At 40.7% G+C, this 19,619-nt stretch overlaps 1 protein-coding gene across 1 annotated transcript in view; it reads right to left on the bottom strand.

Annotated features, from left to right (window-relative positions):
• The window catches only part of LOC134443788 (NACHT, LRR and PYD domains-containing protein 3-like), a 104,239-nt gene that overhangs the window by 50,414 nt on the left and 34,206 nt on the right, over positions 1 to 19,619 (bottom strand). The window contains exons 7-9 of the mRNA XM_063193379.1: positions 17,964 to 18,077; positions 17,201 to 17,308; positions 4,495 to 4,567 (exon numbers count right to left, since the gene is read on the bottom strand). Of these exons, the coding sequence (XP_063049449.1) occupies positions 4,495 to 4,567; positions 17,201 to 17,308; positions 17,964 to 18,077 (295 nt within the window). The remainder of the gene's footprint in view (positions 1 to 4,494; positions 4,568 to 17,200; positions 17,309 to 17,963; positions 18,078 to 19,619) is intronic.

Below are 19,619 nucleotides of genomic sequence, written 5' to 3'. Positions count from 1 at the left end.
GGGGAGGGTCCTAAAGAACTGACGAAAACGTTATGGAAATCGATAGTTGTGAGTTTAATGGGCCTACGTTCATTTCCAATTACCATTTCATTGTAAATAGACATTTTTTTTAAAAGGCAAGAATATTAGTTCTAATATTTTATTAGGCTATTAATTGCCATCCGCGGACGGGCCGTTGTGTTGGTCTGGGCCGTTATAATCAGTACCACTTTTCCCCCCCTGTCGGCGCCCCTGCACATTATATCACATCTGGAGTGTGTAGACCTCAGAAAATAAATGGATTGGATATCTAAATAGAAATTACACAGTTATTTTATACCCACACCCCATGGCCGTCCATTAAAAATCAATGCATTTCAAAGTACAATGTACTTTACAGAACTTATGTACGGATAGAGGAAGTTGGGAGACCCCAGGGAGATAGGTTGGATTGCAACTTTTGCTATATCATATCTGGAGAGTGATTGCTTTCAGAAAATACATGGGTTTGATCGCATATAAGGTATGCTGATATTTTAGGCCTAGAACTCATAATTGTCCAATGGATTTGAATGAAAACCAATGCATTGCAATGTAATGCAAAGTATATTACAGAAATGTGTTGTAGAGGAATGTAGGAAATTGGGAGTTGTTCCAATGCATATTATATCACATCTAGAGTATGTAGACCTTTAGAAAGTATATGGACTAGATCAATGATTCTCAAACTTTAGGCCTGGGCCCACTGGTTGGCCCTTACTGTATTCCAAGTGGGACTTGAAATCATTTTCTAAAAATCAAAATCACATTTGTTTGTAGTGTATGTTTTGTTTTATTTATTCAGACAGTGATGAGCCCTGAAGAAGCATAAACATTTCATTACAGTTATTTTAGACTCAAAACTCATCTAGCCATTGAAAATCAAATCAAACTAGGCTATATTACAGAATGAAGGTAGGTCTAAAGTGTAACGGAGAAAACTGGAAGATGTGATTTCAATTGCACACACATCAGTTTCAAGAACAGTAAATGGAGATCCTGCATAAAAGTATTTTCATTTTGTCTGGAACTAGACCATTACTTTTTCTAAAAATGTGTCTTTTTTAAACAAACCGTACAATCTGACTTGCTGGGTATGTTGGGTGTGTTGACTGCTGTAGTGTCAAAGACAGATAAGACTAGGTACATCATGATACAGACAGAAATGGCATCAGGTGAGTCCTGTTTAATTTCATATGTGTTGTGACTGAGATATTGGAGAATGAGTAAGTACATGATGAACAATAACTATACTACAGACTTGTGAGAACACCAACCAGCGGGAATATAACTCCACAAACATGTTGGAGGGAAGAAGGAATCTCACAGGGATTTGATGATTCATCAAGGAAGAAAAGATATTCACGAGAAACTAGTGCCTTGCATTGATTGTTGCCTCTGAGTCTAATAGAGTGAAGCACACAAAGTGAATTGAAATCATTGACTGCATGTGAAGTGTGTAGTGTGAAGTGGGGCGTAGAGCAGGTGGGATACTGCTCTCTAAGGAAAAGGATACAAATTAACATCTGCCAGTTCAACACAATTTCCTCACTTACTAGTTTGGAAATTAATCTCCTTTTCAGTGTTATTTCACAAAGGATGGCCAATCATGCACATTGATACTGTTCAAAGGGCGGCATGTCTGGGTAACACACAGCATGACCTGACACTAAATCCAAACAGCAAAGCTGGAAAAAAGAACCTCCATGCAATCTTCCTGGATCTTGCTGATGTCTTTGGTCCCATGCCCCATGAGCTCAGTGATGTGCCCCCCATTTGAACAGTAACTGGAAAGAGGACTTTCAGCTTACATCAATATGTAGCTTGAAATTTCAAGATGCCCATTACCAATCTCACAACTTGCAGTGCAATAAGGCATGACTACAGATTACACTAAATTCAGACATACTGTATTGTGAGTCCAGAGTTCAATGGTGAGGGAAAAGGCATCACTTGTGGTTACTTAGTGCAAGTGGAGACCTGCAATGGGAATGAGGCAGTGTCCGCTCCCAAGAAGGCTGGAGATATTGGTGTATCCTTCAGTTTCCTAGTCATACAGCCATTTCCTTTGGAGATTGCCTCCACATGTCCTTAGACAACCAGCTTATTATTTAGTACATTGTACAATGGAAAGGTACATCGCAGCCGGGAAATTGAAGTCTGCATTGAAGATTTAGATGCAGAAGGTTTGTGGCAATATACATCACCAAAATGTCTGAGGGATGTGGGAAGCAAGGGTCTCACAGCCACCAAAAGCACAGGTATGATCACCCAGTCACTTCCCAGTAAGGGTTTACAGTATGAAGTTCAAAGACACCCTCAAAAGCCAGAGGAACTGAGCCAGAGGCCCTTAGTGTCATGTGTTCTAAAATCAACTCATTACTCAGAAATTGAAACTGTTCATGAAACTTACCCCTATCATTCTCCAATTTGTTGCACCAGCAACCAGCAATCACCAATGATGCTGATTGGATGGGGGAAAAGACACAGGACCCAACAAATGGCAAACAGCTCCTAAATTCAACTTTATCATTTATCATTCACCATGTTTTCTATATGGCTATAGCACAAACACTGAATCTCTTCATGACTGGGTTTTTGGAAGACTAGATATAATAGCCCTACCTGGCTGATTATGATAATAGTGATGGAGATTTTGAAAATTATAATTTACACACATTATAATTTGTTAAAACACATACCATAGGTGCAATTTTCTATGTTATATGTGAATGGTTCTGAATGCACCATTTGCATTCTTTTCATTGAACAGTTAGTGTCATTAAATTCTCATTCCTGTGAGTGAGCTGACAATTGTAATATTCTTCTTTTGCAAATGCCATTCTGAGAGTTACGTATCCTCTTGACCTCTTGCCTTGTCCTAATTAATCTTGTTTTCAAACACTTGAATGTCCACCTCCTGTACACTCAAGTTGAGCCATTTTTGCAACCAAGACACTATGGTCTCTATCAAGATCTAATATGCATGATCAGCCATTGAATAGTACTTTCTGAAAATAACATCCACATGCCCATCAACTAATCATCCACAGGGTGTCAGAAATTTTTTCCATAACTGCAAGTACAAAGTAAGCTATATGATAAAAGGAGACCAGGCAACATTTTTTCACTTAATGGGTTACCCAATACTACCAGTGCTTATGGATTTGAGGTTCAACAAAACAAAATTGCAAAAAGAAAATCTAATTTCATGTAAAGAGGTAAGCGTGATCAAGTTTGTATCGATAGCACTCTGGCCCATTTTAGGACATCTTAGCATGCATCTCCAGCACATGCCTACCATCACTTTAATTTCTTAGAAATATAGGCTAAATGTGTCTTGGCCCACTGATTGAAAAAAAAAAATTAACATAATGTATGTAGGCTTTCTAAAGATCCACTAGATGTGACATTTGTGTTGTGATATCTCCCAACTTCCTACATTCCTCTACCTTAGTTCTACAATGTAATTGCAGAACTTGCATTTGCAATGCATTTTATTGGTCAGCATCTAAAGTACCTGCATTATGTGCATTTAGCAATCTAATCCATATATTTTCCAAAGGGTGATGTGCATTGAAACATCTCCCAACTTCCTCTATCCCTACATAAGCTCTGTAAAGTCCTAAAGATTTCATAATTTTAAATGCATTGATTTTTAATGGACGGCCATGAGTTGTGGGTCTAAAATAAGTGGGTTATTTGTAGTAAGCTATCCAATCCATATATTTTCTTAGGTCTATACACTGTAGATGTGATATAATGTGCATTGAGGCATCTCACAACTTCCTACATTCCACTATACCTTATTTATGTAATGTGCTTTGCATTACATTGAAATGCATTGATTTCCATTGAAATCCATTGGACAGTTATAGGTTTTGGGCCTAAATAGGTGTATAATTCATATTAAACTAGCAAACCCATATATTTGTTGAATGCCCACACCCTACAGATATGATATAGCAATCATTGGGATTTGACCCACCCTCCTACAGGCTCCTGGATCAATCTAACCTTGAATTATATTGCTGAAAAAGTGTACGACGGATACATTTTGACTTATATAATTCATAGGAAAGTACATGATCCATCAAACCTGTATATTTTTAAAATCCCTAAGGTGTCTACATGTGATGTAACATCAATAAAAACATATACCATCATCACAGACACTTGCATACGCCTACATCCATATACAGGCATGTATTGCGAAATGCACTGGGTGTCATTATAAAAGTGAGTAAAAATATAAGAAAGCTACCACTTCCATAGGGCTATCATACCAAATAATGTCCCTCAGGCATGGAGGATTACAAAAAACATTGATAGACTTTGCCACCCCAGGTGATACCAATATGTGAAAATTTGGCTTCTGGCTCATACCCTATTTAGTTCAGTTGGTTAATGCAATTTTTAAAACATAGAATACTGAATAAAAACCTGTATACGAGTTTACTATACATAATTCCTTACCTCAAAGATATGAGGTAAATCCTGTTGCTTGTCCTGACCACTGGAGTCTTGTTTATGTCTCCTCTCTTGCTCTCTGGTGATAAAAGATGAAATATATGGCATACAAATCGTAACCTACCGCACCACGTCCATTCTCAGATCTCTTTTAGGCTGGAGACATGCTTAATAAACAAATAGTAGGTAACACTTTACAATAACGTCCTATTCACAGCTTTATAAACACCTTGTTAACATTTAATAACAATTAACATTTAACAAAGCATTAACAAATGTTTGTAAATGAGTAATAACCTAACTATATCTGCACAGTGGAGTGGGAATCAACTTCTACTGTGTGAGTTATATGTGGTTTCATGCATTCTGGTCTTTGGAGGAGAAACTTCCAGGACCACTGCGACTGCTCTTTGTCTGTTGTGTTAGCATAGTATTTCTTGCCCATTTATAAACATTTGTAAACATTCTGTTGATAATTAGTTAATTATTTATAAAGTGTTTATAAAGCTGTGAATAGAATGTTATTGTAAAATGTTACCCAATAGGAAAAATAAGAGACATTAAAAACTAAGAGAACATAAACACAAGAGAAAACAAGAGTTACAGAATCATAATGAATAGTCTAAGTGAAATAAATGAGTTGTGAGTCTGTATTTCAACATAAGTAGAGAGTCAATATTGCGGATGTCAGGGGGAAGTGCATTGCTGAGCTGGGGAGCTCTGCAACTGAAAGCCCTATTCCCCATGGTACTGAGGCGGGCAGAGGAGACAATGAGGAAGACAGAGGAGGAGGGAGCTAAACGGAATAGCAACTTGAAGAAGATCAGTTAGTTAAGAATCTGTAGAGGAGTATTTTAAAACAAATCCTGAACTTGATGGGGAGCCAGTGGAGATGCTGTAGTGCAGGGGTACTGTGGTGCCATGAAGGGGTTTTGGTGGTGATATGAGCACTCTGTTCTAGACCCGTTTTCTTTTTAAGGGAGACCAAAGAGGAGTGTTTTATGTAATAAAGGACATAAAAGGACCGTACGCTTTATATGTTGTGTTTAGGTTATGCTTATGTGAACAGGGAATTTTCTGTTGTGACCTAGACCTAAGGTTTTTATGTTTGTAGCTTGTTGGGGGTTTTGGTTTGATTATGCTTTAATTATGATAGACGTTTGACAGTTTCTGTAACATATTTCTTTTACATATTTTTTATTTTTATCTTTTACATATATTTACATATTCATAACATATTTTCGTTTTCCTAACCTCCCACATAACAAGAGAATTACAGCAGTTAATGCAAGACGAGACAAGACTGTACAATGATGAAGGTAGTGTGAGAGGTGAGGGAGGGACGCAGAGGGTTTATGTTGTGTAGGTAAAAGTAAGCAGACCATGTGGGATTATTGATATGGGAGTGGAAGGATAGACAGCCATCAAGGATTACCTGAGAGCTCTTAACCTGAGGGGAGTGGGAAACGAGAGAGTTGTCGATTGAAAAGGAAATACTGTCAGCATTGGACGGGGTGGATTTGGTTCCTACGAGAGGGACTTAAGTTTTATCACTGTTAAGTTTTAGTAAGTTGGAGGTGAAGCAGGATTTCATTTCAGACAGGCAAGTGATAAGGGAGGGGGTGAGAATTACAGAGGGTTTGATAGTTGGGTAGAGTTGGGTGTTGTCTGCACAGCAGTGGAAATTGATTTAAAATTTACAGAGGATATTGCCAAGGGGAAGGAGGTAGGCAATGAAGAGGAGGCTTCAATTATACATGCTAGCTTGGCGATAGAATTTGTGTGACTAGACTCAGGGAAGAACAGCCGGAAGAACAGGAGAAAATAACTCAAGGGGAGGTAAGGAGTAAAATGAACCAGAAATGGCGCAATGTAGATAACAGGCTTGTACAAAATTCCGAATTCAATTGAGAATGACCCCAAAATTCCAATTCAAATCTTGAATTTCAAAATTAATTGAATTGAAATTCCAAACAGGAAATGGAATTGCAATTCGAATTGGAATTGCAGGAAACTGAATTTCACAGAATTTAAATTCTAAGAAATTCAAAGCAATGACATAATACGGACACTAGGAAGGGATGGTCAGTATCTCGAATACTTCTAATTAAAATTCATTTCGAAATAGAAAGTAGTATTTTGCATTTTGTATTTCATGTCAGTGAATTACAAGTATTTGAATTTTGTATCAAAGTACTTTGCCCCCTGTATTTTGAATTTTCAAAATAAAATTAAGTACAATAGCTTACTTTCTCCTGAACTATGCAATTACATAGTAGGAACACTAGATGGATCTCATAATATGTAAGTGGAGCTAGTAGCTATTTTGGAATGTACACGTGTTTGTCTGGGAAAGGGATGAAGGACTCAAGCTGACAATCCAAAGATTGACAGTTCAATAACATTGGCAGGTGACTACCTGACTATGAGTTATTAACGAATAACCAGCCTCAAAATTCTGAATTACTGTATATATGCTGTTGGATCGAAAACCGCCACTCTAGTGTAGTAATCCCGTAGGTTTACTAGAAGTCCCCTAGGGGGCACCGTAGGATTACCATGGACTTTTGTAGTCTGTAACAGGCTTGCCTACGCCAGTTCAATGTAACCACACGATGACTGTAAGTTGCCCTGAAGTTCTCTGAAGATAAAAGAACCAAACCAGACCCATGTTGTGCGTGTCAGTTAATGTAGTTAAGATACTACATATTGGCGACGAGGACTCCATGCAAAGTGCAAATTCCGGACAACTTGGTGAGAGATAATCGTCAATTTTATTCCCTGAAGTTACGAGGGAGGGAAGAGCTAACTAGCAAGCTGGGCTAATAACTAACTATGGCAGCGACCATTGGAACACTGGTGGCTTACGACCACAACTCGCAAAGTTGGGAGGAATATATAGAAATCATACAGCATTTCTTTGCGGCAAACGGCATTAATGATGCAAACAAACAGAAGTCTGTTCTCATTAGCGCGGTAGGCGCTGAAACATACAGCCTGATGCGAAATTTAGTAAGCCCAGATAAACCGGGAGACCGCTCATTCGATGAGCTGGTAAAGTTGATGAAAGACCATTATAACCCACGACCCAGCGAGATTGTGCAGCGTTTCCGATTCAACTCCCGTGTGAGGCAACCAGATGAGTCTGTGTCCGAGTTTGTTGCTCAACTTAGGAAGCTGGCACAGGACTGTAATTATGGGGTGTCATTGTCACAAATGCTGCGGGACCGACTAGTGTGTGGGATAAACGATGAACACATACAAAGACGTTTACTTTCCGAATCCGGCCTCACGTTTGAAAGTGCATTAAAATCCGCCCTAGCCCTGGAATCTGCACACAAACACACGCAAGATCTACAAGGAAAGACAGCGTGCAATAGCATACGAGAAGGGGGCAATCCCAACGTTGCATTCAGGCCAGGGGAAAAGAAAACAGGAGGGGAAGGAAAAACGTGTTACAGATGCAATGGCAGTCACGATCCCTCAACCTGCCGTTTCAGGCAAGAAAAATGCCATTCATGCGGAAAAATAGGCCACATTGGGCGGGCATGTCGCAATGCAAGAAAGCAAAGTGATCAGAAAGCAAATAAAAAGGAAAGGGGCCGCAGCAGCAGTAATAGGGCACCCAGTGGGAGTAGTCACTCACACCATGTCAGTGTCGATTCAGATGACGATGAAACAGCAGATGCAGAGCAAGCTTTTTCAATGTACAGTATAAAGGACAGACATTCAAAAGTAAAACCAATTACAGTGGACATGGATGTTCATGGAGAAAATGTGAAATTTGAAGTTGACACTGGATGTAGCATTACACTAATGAACGAGTCAGAATTCAATGCAAAGTGGAAAAATGGGAAAAAGCCCAAGATGGGGGAAACCAGTCTGAAATTAAAAACATATACAGGGGAAGACATAAAGGTGCTGGGAGTAGCCGATGTCAAGGTGAATTATCAAAACCAATGGAACAACTTGCCCCTCTACGTAGTGAGTGGCACTGGACCCAGTCTGCTGGGCCGAAGCTGGCTAGAACAGTTGAAGTTGAACTGGGCAGAAATTCACAACATGAAAGTAGCTGGGGGAGAAAGGCTGACCGTGGAGCAGGTGCTGGCACATCACGAAGATGTATTCAAAGATGAGTTGGGGACGTTAAAGGGTGTCAAAGCAACCATTAACATTGTGCCAGGTGCTGTACCAAGATACTTCAGGCCCAGGCAGATCCCTTTCGCCATGCGCCCCAAAGTGGAGGCCGAAATAAGCCGCCTCTTAAAGGACGAGATAATCACACCTGTCAAACACTCAGACTGGGCGTGTCCTGTTGTACCCATATTAAAGCAAGATGGGTCAATTAGGCTGTGCGGTGATTACAAACTCACCGTAAATCGAGTGTCCCTTCTAGAACAGTACCCAATCCCGAAAATTGAAGACCTGTTCACAGCCTTGGCGGGAGGCCAGCAGTTTTCAAAATTAGATATGAGCCATGCGTACGCCCAGATTCTGATGGATGAGGATTCTAAGAAATACCTCACAGTGAACACGCACAAGGGTCTTTTCGCATACAACCGCCTCCCTTTCGGCGTTTCCTCCGCTCCGGCCATTTTCCAAAGAACGATGGAGGGCTTACTGCAGGGCATACCAATGGTGGCTGTGTACCTGGATGACATTCTTGTCACGGGTCTAAATGCTCAAGACCATCTCAAGAACTTGAATGAAGTGTTGGGACGCTTGGAGGAGGCAGGGTTGCGTCTGAAGAGGTCAAAATGTGAGCTCCTGAAAGACGAAGTATGTTACTTAGGACACAAGGTGAATGCACAGGGTTTGCACCCAATGAAGTCCAAAGTCAAAGCAATCAGTGAGGCCCCGGCACCATCCAATGTCTCAGAGCTCAAAGCTTACCTAGGCCTGCTAAATTATTACAATCGATTTCTCCCAAATCTGTCCACACTGCTTGCCCCGATGCACCAGCTGCTTAGGAAAGATGAAAAATGGGTGTGGAAAACTGAGCAAGACGAAGCGTTCCATAAGTCCAAGGAACTCCTTCAGTCAGCTGATGTGCTAGTGCATTACTCTGCAGACAAGGAGCTAATTTTGGCATGTGATGCATCTCCTTACGGGGTGGGTGCTGTCTTATCACACAGGATGCCTGATGGGGCAGAGAGGCCGCTTGGGTTTATGTCAAGAACCCTTAGCTCCGCAGAGAAACGGTACTCTCAGTTAGACAAAGAGGGATTGGCTGTTATTTTCGGCATTCAAAGATTCCATAAGTACCTATATGGGCGGAAGTTTACGATCACAACCGATCATAAGCCTTTGATTACACTCTTCCATGAAATGAAACCTGTACCCCACATGCTCTCACCCAGAATCCAGAGATGGTCGGTTCTTCTCAGAGCCTACGAATACAAGATCATCTACAAGCCTGGGAAATTCCACAGCAATGCCGATGGGCTCAGCAGACTGCCGGTTCCATCCAAGCAGAAGGAGGAGGAGACACCTGAGCGGGTGCTGATGTTGGATCAGGTGGATGATATACCCATCAATGTGGCCCAGGTCAGAAAGTGGACGTCCAAAGATGTCATACTGTCCCGAGTCTATAGTTACATTCTGAGTGGGTGGCCACTGGTACAAGATTCAGAGCTCATGCCATACTACAGCAGGCGAATGGAGCTGAATGCGCAAGATGGGTGTATCCTCTGGGGAGCGCGAACTGTGATTCCTCCACCAGGACGGACAGCACTCTTGAAAGCACTCCACCAGTCGCATCCAGGCATGTGTCGCATGAAGGCGCTGGCCAGGTCTTACATGTGGTGGCCACAGATGGACCAGGAAATAGAGAAAAAAGTGAGTAAGTGCCAAAAATGCCAAGAGAATAGAAAAGCACCACCAAATGCACCACTGCACCCATGGGAGTGGCCGGAGAGGCCATGGTTGCGCATCCATGTCGACTACGCAGGGCCATTCTTGGGGAAAATGTTCCTGATAATCGTAGACGCTCACTCCAAGTGGTTGGAGGTTTACCCCACAAATGGCAGTACAACCCAAACAACCATCGAGAAGTTACGCCAGTGCTTTGCAGCTCAAGGCCTTCCACAGATACTGGTCTCCGACAATGGCAGCTGCTTTACAAGCTCAGAATTCTGCCATTTCATGGCTCAAAATGGCATTCAGCATATAACATCGGCCCCATTCCATCCCTCCTCAAACGGGCTGGCCGAACGAGCAGTGCAGACTTTCAAGGAGGGAATGAAGAAAATGGAAGGGGGCAGCATTGAGGCACGGGTTTCCAAATTCTTATTTAGCTATCGCATTACACCACAGACCACTACTGGGCTATCACCAGCCGAAATGCTGATGAACAGGAGGCTGAGGTCTGCCTTTGACCTGTTAAAACCAGACATTAAGTCCAAGATCGAGCACAAACAAATGAAACAAAAGGAGAACCATGACAAAACTGCTCGGCTGAGAAGATTTGGGACTGGGGATGCTGTGTACGCCAGGAATTATGGCCTGGGACCAAAATGGATACCTGCTACTGTAGAGTCACCAACGGGCCCTGTGTCCTACACTGTCATCCTGGGTAATGGCCAACGCATGAGGAGACATGTTGACCAGGTGAGGGCTCGTCATCCTGAGTCGTCACTGACCGTGGAAAGGACACCAGAACTTCCAGAGGCTCGCTCACCAGACGACGAGCCTGAAACATCTTCATGCCAGCCAGAGACAGCGCCGTCACCTCCTGGCCAGGTGAATCTGCAGGGTTCCGCGCCCGGACGACCAGACTCGCCTGCAGCCCCTTCAGCTGAGCTGCGCCGATCCACCAGGGATCGGGTGTCACCTCGATACTTGAAAGACTATGTTAGCTAGCAGTGAGATCATGTTGAAGAAAAGGCAAGAATGCGCCTTATGATCTCACGGAAGACAGGCAGTCTACCCTGTACTTCCTAGATAAAAAAAAAAAAAAGTTGATGTTTATATACCGTCAAGATAGTGTTTTCATGAACTAGTTTAATTCATGATCTTGTTACCTCTAAATCTTGGCCTCGTTAAAATCTATGATTTGTTACAGTAAGGTGGGTATGTTACGTATTTTTGCATTTTACTCTGACATGTATTTCTATCTTAACAGTGGGGGAGTGTAGTAATCCCGTAGGTTTACTAGAAGTCCCCTAGGGGGCACCGTAGGATTACCATGGACTTTTGTAGTCTGTAACAGGCTTGCCTACGCCAGTTCAATGTAACCACACGATGACTGTAAGTTGCCCTGAAGTTCTCTGAAGATAAAAGAACCAAACCAGACCCATGTTGTGCGTGTCAGTTAATGTAGTTAAGATACTACATCTAGATAAAATATCATCGATAATTGAAATTGCCATGCTAAGCACCAAAGGTGCAACCAAGATTATTACTAATGCTGTGCCCTGCTTCACCCACAAGATGTCACTCTAAGGCCACAAATGATGCATTAGTGACGCTTTGCAAGATACTACATGGACATAATTTACAAGAAACACTTTCTTGTTTATTGAACTCACATGCAGACCTTGACATATCAGTGCCATTTTTTTACATGTTAGTTGTGCCAAGTAGCCCATTGTTTATATAGCCTTCTCCATGATTACAAGAACTGAACATTATTGTTTGTTCAATGACTGGAAATGATGGTTACACAGGAGTTTAAAGTAGGCCTACCTTTTATTACTTAATGTGTACCTCCGGGATTTTGGACACCAGACCTCATATCCGAGTCAGCCAGGGTGTAAACAATGTGTCCAGACCGTTTTTTTCACATTCCATGCAGTCCTTGTGAATTCTCATATCCATGTTGCTAAGCTAGCGCAAGTGAATGGATATGGTAGTATAGTATAAAATAGTCTTATCCGGTTGCAACAACATTCAAAACAACCCCATTATTATGCCAGACTGCAAGTGTAAATACTTGTCTTGATAGAATGAAGTTTGAAATTAAACCAACATTGCAATCATGTTTGATCACCATCAGCAATTTGTGTTCCGGTTTGAAAGCTTGACAGCCGCGGAGTGATATTCCTAGTACAAATCCTAGCTTCGTTTGACACATCCATAACTTTTCCATAGAGCGAACTCCAACATCTTTGAAGTTTGTAAAAACTGTTTTCCCCTCTCCCTGACCTCGCTCGCAAACATCAAGAGTAATGCTTTCTGTCCGACTTTGTAAACCTTTCGTAACATTGAAACATATGCCATAACAATGTTTGGTTGTTACTAGATGACCCGTGTGTCTACACAGCATGTTGGCGAACAGAACGCACACTCTTCTCCCTTTCATCCTCCCATTCCATCTCGTCTCAAAAAAACATTCCATGTAATAATACCTAGAGCTACGAGTGACATATTTCACAATGTCAAGCCAGATCACATAGCGTTGCGTAACTTATGAATCCATAGGAATACGGCAAGTCATGTCTAATGCCATTTGTCACAGCAATTACACAAAATAACAGTAAAGCATTACAACATGCCAATCCAAAAGGGTAACTTCTAGCCCAAGTTTTGGCTAACGTAGGCGAAGCCATTATACCACTGGGCTACCATCATAGAAGCAGAAAGCATAGCAAACCTGTTCTTCGGAGACTGTTGGTGCGCGCCACAAAATGTAGATCTGGGAATGCGGTTGGCACCGCGGACACTTTTAGAGTTTTCCGTGTAGGTATTAGACTTCGAGAAGGACTTTGTGAAGTCGTCGGGACTGAAATGGTCACTGCAAAGCACCGGGGTAGCTTACGGAGCGTCTCCATCGGTGTGTTGATGTAGCCCTGCAGCCAGGAGCCAGAGTTTGGTTCTTTCAACATCTTTCACGGAAACCAATGGAAACTTGCCGATACCCATCTGTGGGCTTTATTATTGCAGTTGGTATATACACACTGATGTACCATGGTGCGATGTCGTTGGGTTTTAATCCACTATTCGATCCGAAAGCAGTTGTAGAACTAGCCTTGATTTGCAATGTCTCTTGCGGGTCCCTGCAGTGGGTGGGTGGGCTACATCACAACTGAAGAGAGCAAAGTAAAATTCCGCCGACCCCGAGAAAATAGTCTCTCAACATGGCAAAATCCACGCAGTGCAAGGTTGGTTTAATTTCAAACTTCATTCTACTAAGACAAACATTTACACTTGCAGTATGGTATAATAACGGTTTTGTTTTGAATGTTGTTTAAACGGGATAAGACTATTTTTGGGGGCAGGCTACTACCATATCCGTTCACTTGCGCTAGCTTAGCAACATGGATATGAGAATTCACAAGGACTGCATGGAATGTGAAAAAAACGTTCTGGACACATTGTTTACACCCTGGCTGACTCGGAAATGAGGTCTGGTGTCCAAAATCCCGGAGGTACACTTTAAGTGAATTGAATTGTTATTTTTGGTCATGCCATACAAGCCATTGTTTGTGTAGCGAAGGGGAATTGAGTTTCCCTGCCGAGACTCGAACCTGGATCTTCTGGCATGCAAAACTGGGGCTCTAACCACTAAACCAAATAGCCAGACTAGTTTGCATGAAATTCAGGACAGACCCACATACCTAGTAATGGTCTCAGTTTCTGTTGTATTTTGTGTATTTGAAAAAGAGTATTTTGATTATTAATACAGCTACTGTTGTGTATTTTGTAACATATTTGTAACATTTTAGAGCTGGGTATTTTGCATTGTATTTGGAAATACATTTAGTTGTGTCTTTGCCCATCCCTGGGTGGTGGTGTAGATGAAAATTCAAAGAAACTCAAAGTTATGACAAGATAGGAACACTAGATGGTGCTATATATGTATCAGCATGTGTCTATTCCCAGCACTGCAAGGTGGGTGGGAAGAGAGAATTATTGTCCCCTTAGGTCACCTGTTGGGCTGCTTGCTAGCAGTGTTTTAGTATTTGGATGGGCCATTATTTGACTTTCAGGGTTTTCTAACTTCCATTTTGACTTAGTTCTCTATTTGCTGTATTTGGTAATATTTACATACATTTTGGTACATAAAAAATAAGAAGTGTGAAAGTCATCTGTAGGCCCTGCATAACACTAATTATTATACATGCAACTACTGAAAATCACAATGGGGGCCTGCGTGGTATACAACATGTACTTGTCATCGTTATATCATTTTGAATGCTGAATATTTGTAGTTAAATGTATTGGCAATATTTTTGCTAACACTGTTGTACTTAGTTACACTATTATTTTGTTTTCTAAATAATAAAATACAACTATTTTATTATTTAGAAAACACAAAACTGTGTGTTCATCCACTTCCTGAATTGCAGAATTTCTGAATTTAATTCAATTCAGGAAGTGGAATTGAATTTGAATTGAACTGACTCCATCCCTACAGGATGTTGAATTTAACTGAATTTGAACTGACTGCAATTCAGGAAGTGGATGAACACACAATTTTGTCTTTTCTAAATAATAAAATACAACAATAACAGTGTTAATAACAGCACTGTCAAGGTTTGCATGTGAGTTCAATAAACAAGAAAGTGTTTCTTGTAAATTATGTCCATGTAGTATCTTGCAAAGCGTCACTAATGCATCATTTGTGGCCTTAGAGTGACATCTTGTGGGTGAAGCAGGGCACAGCATTAGTAATAATCTTGGTTGCATCTTTGGTGCTTAGCATGGCAATTTCAATTATCGGTGACATTTTATCTAGAGTGGCGGTTTTCGATCCAACAGCATATATACAGTAATTCAGAATTTTGAGGCTGGTTATTCGTTAATAACTCATAGTCAGGTAGTCACCTGCCAACGTTATTGAACTGTCAATCTTTGGATTGTCAGCTTGAGTCCTTCATCCCTTTCCCAGACAAACACTTGTACATTCCAAAATAGCTACTAGCTCCACTTACAGTACATAACGAAAGTGAATACACCCCTCACAGTTTTGCAAATTTCTGAGTATATCTTTTCATAGGAAAGCATTACAGAAATGTAACTTTGACACAATGATTAGTGACCTTTTAACAACATATTTAACCGCTTAAATTTCTTGTTCACTCCGAACAAAACAAAATACAGCCATTAATGTTTGAACATGTACTCACAAAAGTGAGTACACCCCAGATTAAAATCCGGTAGAGAAGGGGCTATGTTGGCTCGAATCGTCTCGAAATGAAACGAAATGAAAAGGGATGACAAGGGAGGTCATCAGTGTGCATTTCAACCTTTCTTTGCATTGAACTTTTAAATTTTGAGTCTGCATCTGGCTTAAATAGATTGGTGTGAGATTTGAATGCAATCCTATGGAGAACATCATGATCTGCTTCAGTAGTCACAGTGCATGTTGACATGCATGTTTCTTTTAGGTGTATTTCAGAATGCCAATGTTGACAGCATTCATGCATCCCCAAACCATGTCAGTCCCACTACCATGCTTGGCTATTGAGAGGATACACCTTTTTTGTAAAACTCACTTGTTTACCATCACACATGCTTGACACCATCTAAAGCAAATTTGTTTATCTTGGTCTCTTCAGATCACACGACATGGTTCCAGTGATCCATATCCTTGGTCTGTTCATCTCTCTTGAGACCAAGATAAACAAATTTGCTTTAGATGGTGTCTGAGTGAACAAGACATTTAAGCGGTTAAATATGTTGTTAAAAGGTCACTAATCATTGTGTCAAAGTTACATTTCTGTAATGCTTTCCTATGAAAAGATATACTCAAAAATCTGCAAAACTGTGAGGGGTGTATTCACTTTCGTGATATACTGTACATACTATGAGATCCATCTAGTGTTCCTACTATGTAATTGCATAGTTCAGGAGAAAGTAAGCTATGGTACTTGCTTTTATTTTGAAAATTCAAAATACTGGGGGCAAAGTACTTTGATAAAAAATTCAAATACTTGTAATTCGCTGACATGAAATACAAAATGCAAAATACTACTTTCTATTTCGAAATGAATTTTAATTAGAAGTATTCGAGATACTGACCATCCCTACCTAGTGTCTGTATTATGTCATTGCTTTGAATTTCTTAGAATTTAAATTCTGTGAAATTCAGTTTCCTGCAATTCCAATTCGAATTGCAATTCCATTTCCTGTTTGGAATTTCAATTCAATTCATTTTGAAATTCAGCTCTGAAATTAAGATTTTCTAGATTTGAGAGGTGTACTATCAGACCATGATTGAACTTCAGTGATGATTTGTACAAACCTAACACTAAGAACCTACGTGAAGAACAAATACTTTTCTCAGATGGCCTATGCAGAGGACAGCCATATGTTAAAATGAAATAAAGTTGTATTTTTGGAGGTAGTACAAGGTTAATACCACTTCGTCACTATGCAGAAGCAAGCAAAATACTGCAATGCATTGTTGATCACTCCTATTAATTAAAGATAGTATTTCATTTCATCAAAATATTTCTATTCAATATTAGATTTTGATTACATATTTAGGTTTGGATTAACATTTCAAACTTTTACGACTTTATTCATGACAGGACAGTTTGAGAGGTGGACAGGAAACGAATGGGGAGAGAGATGGGAAGGGGTTGGAAAATTACCCGGGCAGGGAATCGAACCAGTTGTATGGCAGACAAGTGACCCATCGGTTGGCCACGGCAGGGCTTTGGATTTACATTTAACATGTAGATTTACATAAACATCCATAGTGGTGCTCTACCATGTAAAGTTCAACAGCACTGAACATCAGCCATGAAGCTGGGGCTCAACATACCTTTGGTCAGATGCAGGTCCTTTGAACCTCAGTGGCTCATCCTTTGATTGGTCGCTCCTCATGGACACACAGCTCTCTGTAGGAGACCCTGGTCTCTTCTCTATGCCACTAACCATCAGAGAGAAAAGATTCAGTGTGTAGCATGTTGGGATCAGGTTACATTCAATCAGTTGCACTGCTACACAGTTGTCAAAGAATATTGCAACAATGTAGCAAAGATGTTCCTAGAAGGTTGAAGAAGTTTTGAACTACATATGAAATCTTGATAAAAGTGCTAAATAAGTCATTCCATACCAATGGAATGGGGTTAAAATAGACATTGAAGATAAAGGATTGAAATCACCTTTCAAAATAACTGGTATCCTTTCCAAATTAAAAAAACTATTTGATAAAGGGAGGGTGTGTGGATTGTCTTTAGAGAGTGTGTAGATTGTCTTAAGTTCTGAAGGCATCAGCGCGAAAACTGTACAATGTAAAAGGCTTTCTGAACAGCAGGCCTCTGAAATCTGGAAAATCTTTTTCAATATCATTTTCAGAAAACCCAAACACCTTGTGCCAATGTGTAAATATATTTTACTACTTTTCCCTGACTTATTTTCTACTTTTTTCCCTGATAGACACAATGATGGAGCTTCTGTGATTATTGACTTTTTATGAAAGTGTTTCATTTAATCTCAGTACGAACATACAGTACGAACATACATACAGTCATGTCAAATTCAACAGCACTGAACATCAGCCAAGAAGCTGGGGCTCGACATACCTTTGGTCAGATGCAGGTCCCGCCCCTTTGAACCTGAGGGGCTCATTCTTTGATTGGTCACTCCTCATGGACACACAGCTCCCTGTAGGAGACCCTGGTTTCTTCTCTATGCCACTAACGATCAGAGAAAAAAGAGTTTTAGAAACCAAGATTCAGAGAGTAGCACTCACATTCAATGTCATTTTCACACAACACCTTGTGTGTGATGGGACTTGATGTGTGTGATGATTGACTTTTTATGAAAGTGTGTCTAGTAATCTCAGTATGAACACAACTGCAACAACTTATATGAAGCTCAAAGAAGTCTTCCGATGGCCTATGCAGAGGACAGCAAAATACTGTAATAAAATGTTGATCACTCCCATTAGTTAAAGATAGTATTAAGTGTCATCCAAATGTTTCTATTTAATATATAGATTTTGATTAAATATGTAGGTTTGGCTTGACATTTAACATGTAAATTTACCATCCCAGAGAAGTGATCTATCATGTCAAATTCAACAGCACTGAACATCAGCCAATGAGGTGGGGCTCAACATACCTTTGGTCAGATGCAGTTTCCGCCCCTTTGAACCTGAGGGGCTCATCCTTTGATTGGTCACTCCTCATGGACACACAGCTCCCTGTAGGAGACCCTGATCTCTTCTCTATTGCACTAACGATCAGAGAGCAAAGTGTTTTAGAATCAAGATTCAGAATGTAGCATGTTGAGATCACGTTACATTCAATCAGTTAAACTACTACACAGTTGTCAAAGAATATTGCTACAATGCAGCAATAATCATCCTACAAGCTTGACGAAGTTTGAACTACATATGAAACCTTAACAAAAGTGTTACATAGGTCATTCCACGGCAATTGAACAAATCTGTCTGAAGGTACCTGAGGCCAGGTGGATGTCCCGCCCCTTTGAACCTGAGTGGCTCATCCATTGACTTCTCGCTCCTCATGGACACACAGCTCCCTGTAGGAAACCTTGGTCTCTTCTCTTTGCCACTAACCATCAGAGAGAAAAGTGTTTTAGAAACCAATATTCAGAATGTAACATGTTGAGATCAGGTTACATTCAGTCCGTTGCACTGCTACACAGTTGTAAAAGAATTTTGCAGCAATGCAGCAATGATGGTCTTAGAAGGTTGAAGAAGTTTTGAACTACATATGAAATCATGATAAAAGCGCTAAATAGGTAATTCCACGCCAATTGAACAAATATCCACCCTCTTGCATCTCAAAATATACTGACAATATTCCTGGGGTTACAATCAGTGCTGGGAGTAATGGCGTTGGAGTATAACGGCGTTACAAATGGAGCCTCATTTTGAGTAACGGAATAATTACTTAATTACTTTATCCATAACTGTAACGCTGTTGCGTTACTCGGGAGGTATGAATTGAGGCGCCACTGTGCACTGGCTGCTGACAAAATCTAGGCGCAAATGGCAACGACAAAGCTGTACCAAGCTGGCTTTTAATATGCTCACATTCACCCTTTGCATGCATGAGAACAAAATAGCTGAACGTGATTTGCTAAAAAAGTGTTAAGGGGGCGGAGTGTCAGCTATGCTCCCACGTGCGTAAACACAAGTCATTCTACACACCGAGTTCACAGGAAGCGCATGGATAAAGAATAGAAGAGACAACGGCAGTAAAGCCGCG

The sequence above is a fragment of the Engraulis encrasicolus genome, unplaced genomic scaffold, assembly GCF_034702125.1.
Source record: "Engraulis encrasicolus isolate BLACKSEA-1 unplaced genomic scaffold, IST_EnEncr_1.0 scaffold_36_np1212, whole genome shotgun sequence".
Taxonomy (NCBI): Eukaryota; Metazoa; Chordata; class Actinopteri; order Clupeiformes; family Engraulidae; genus Engraulis; species Engraulis encrasicolus.
Note: the sequence above shows the minus strand (reverse complement) of the source record. Positions and strands in the feature narration are given on the sequence as shown.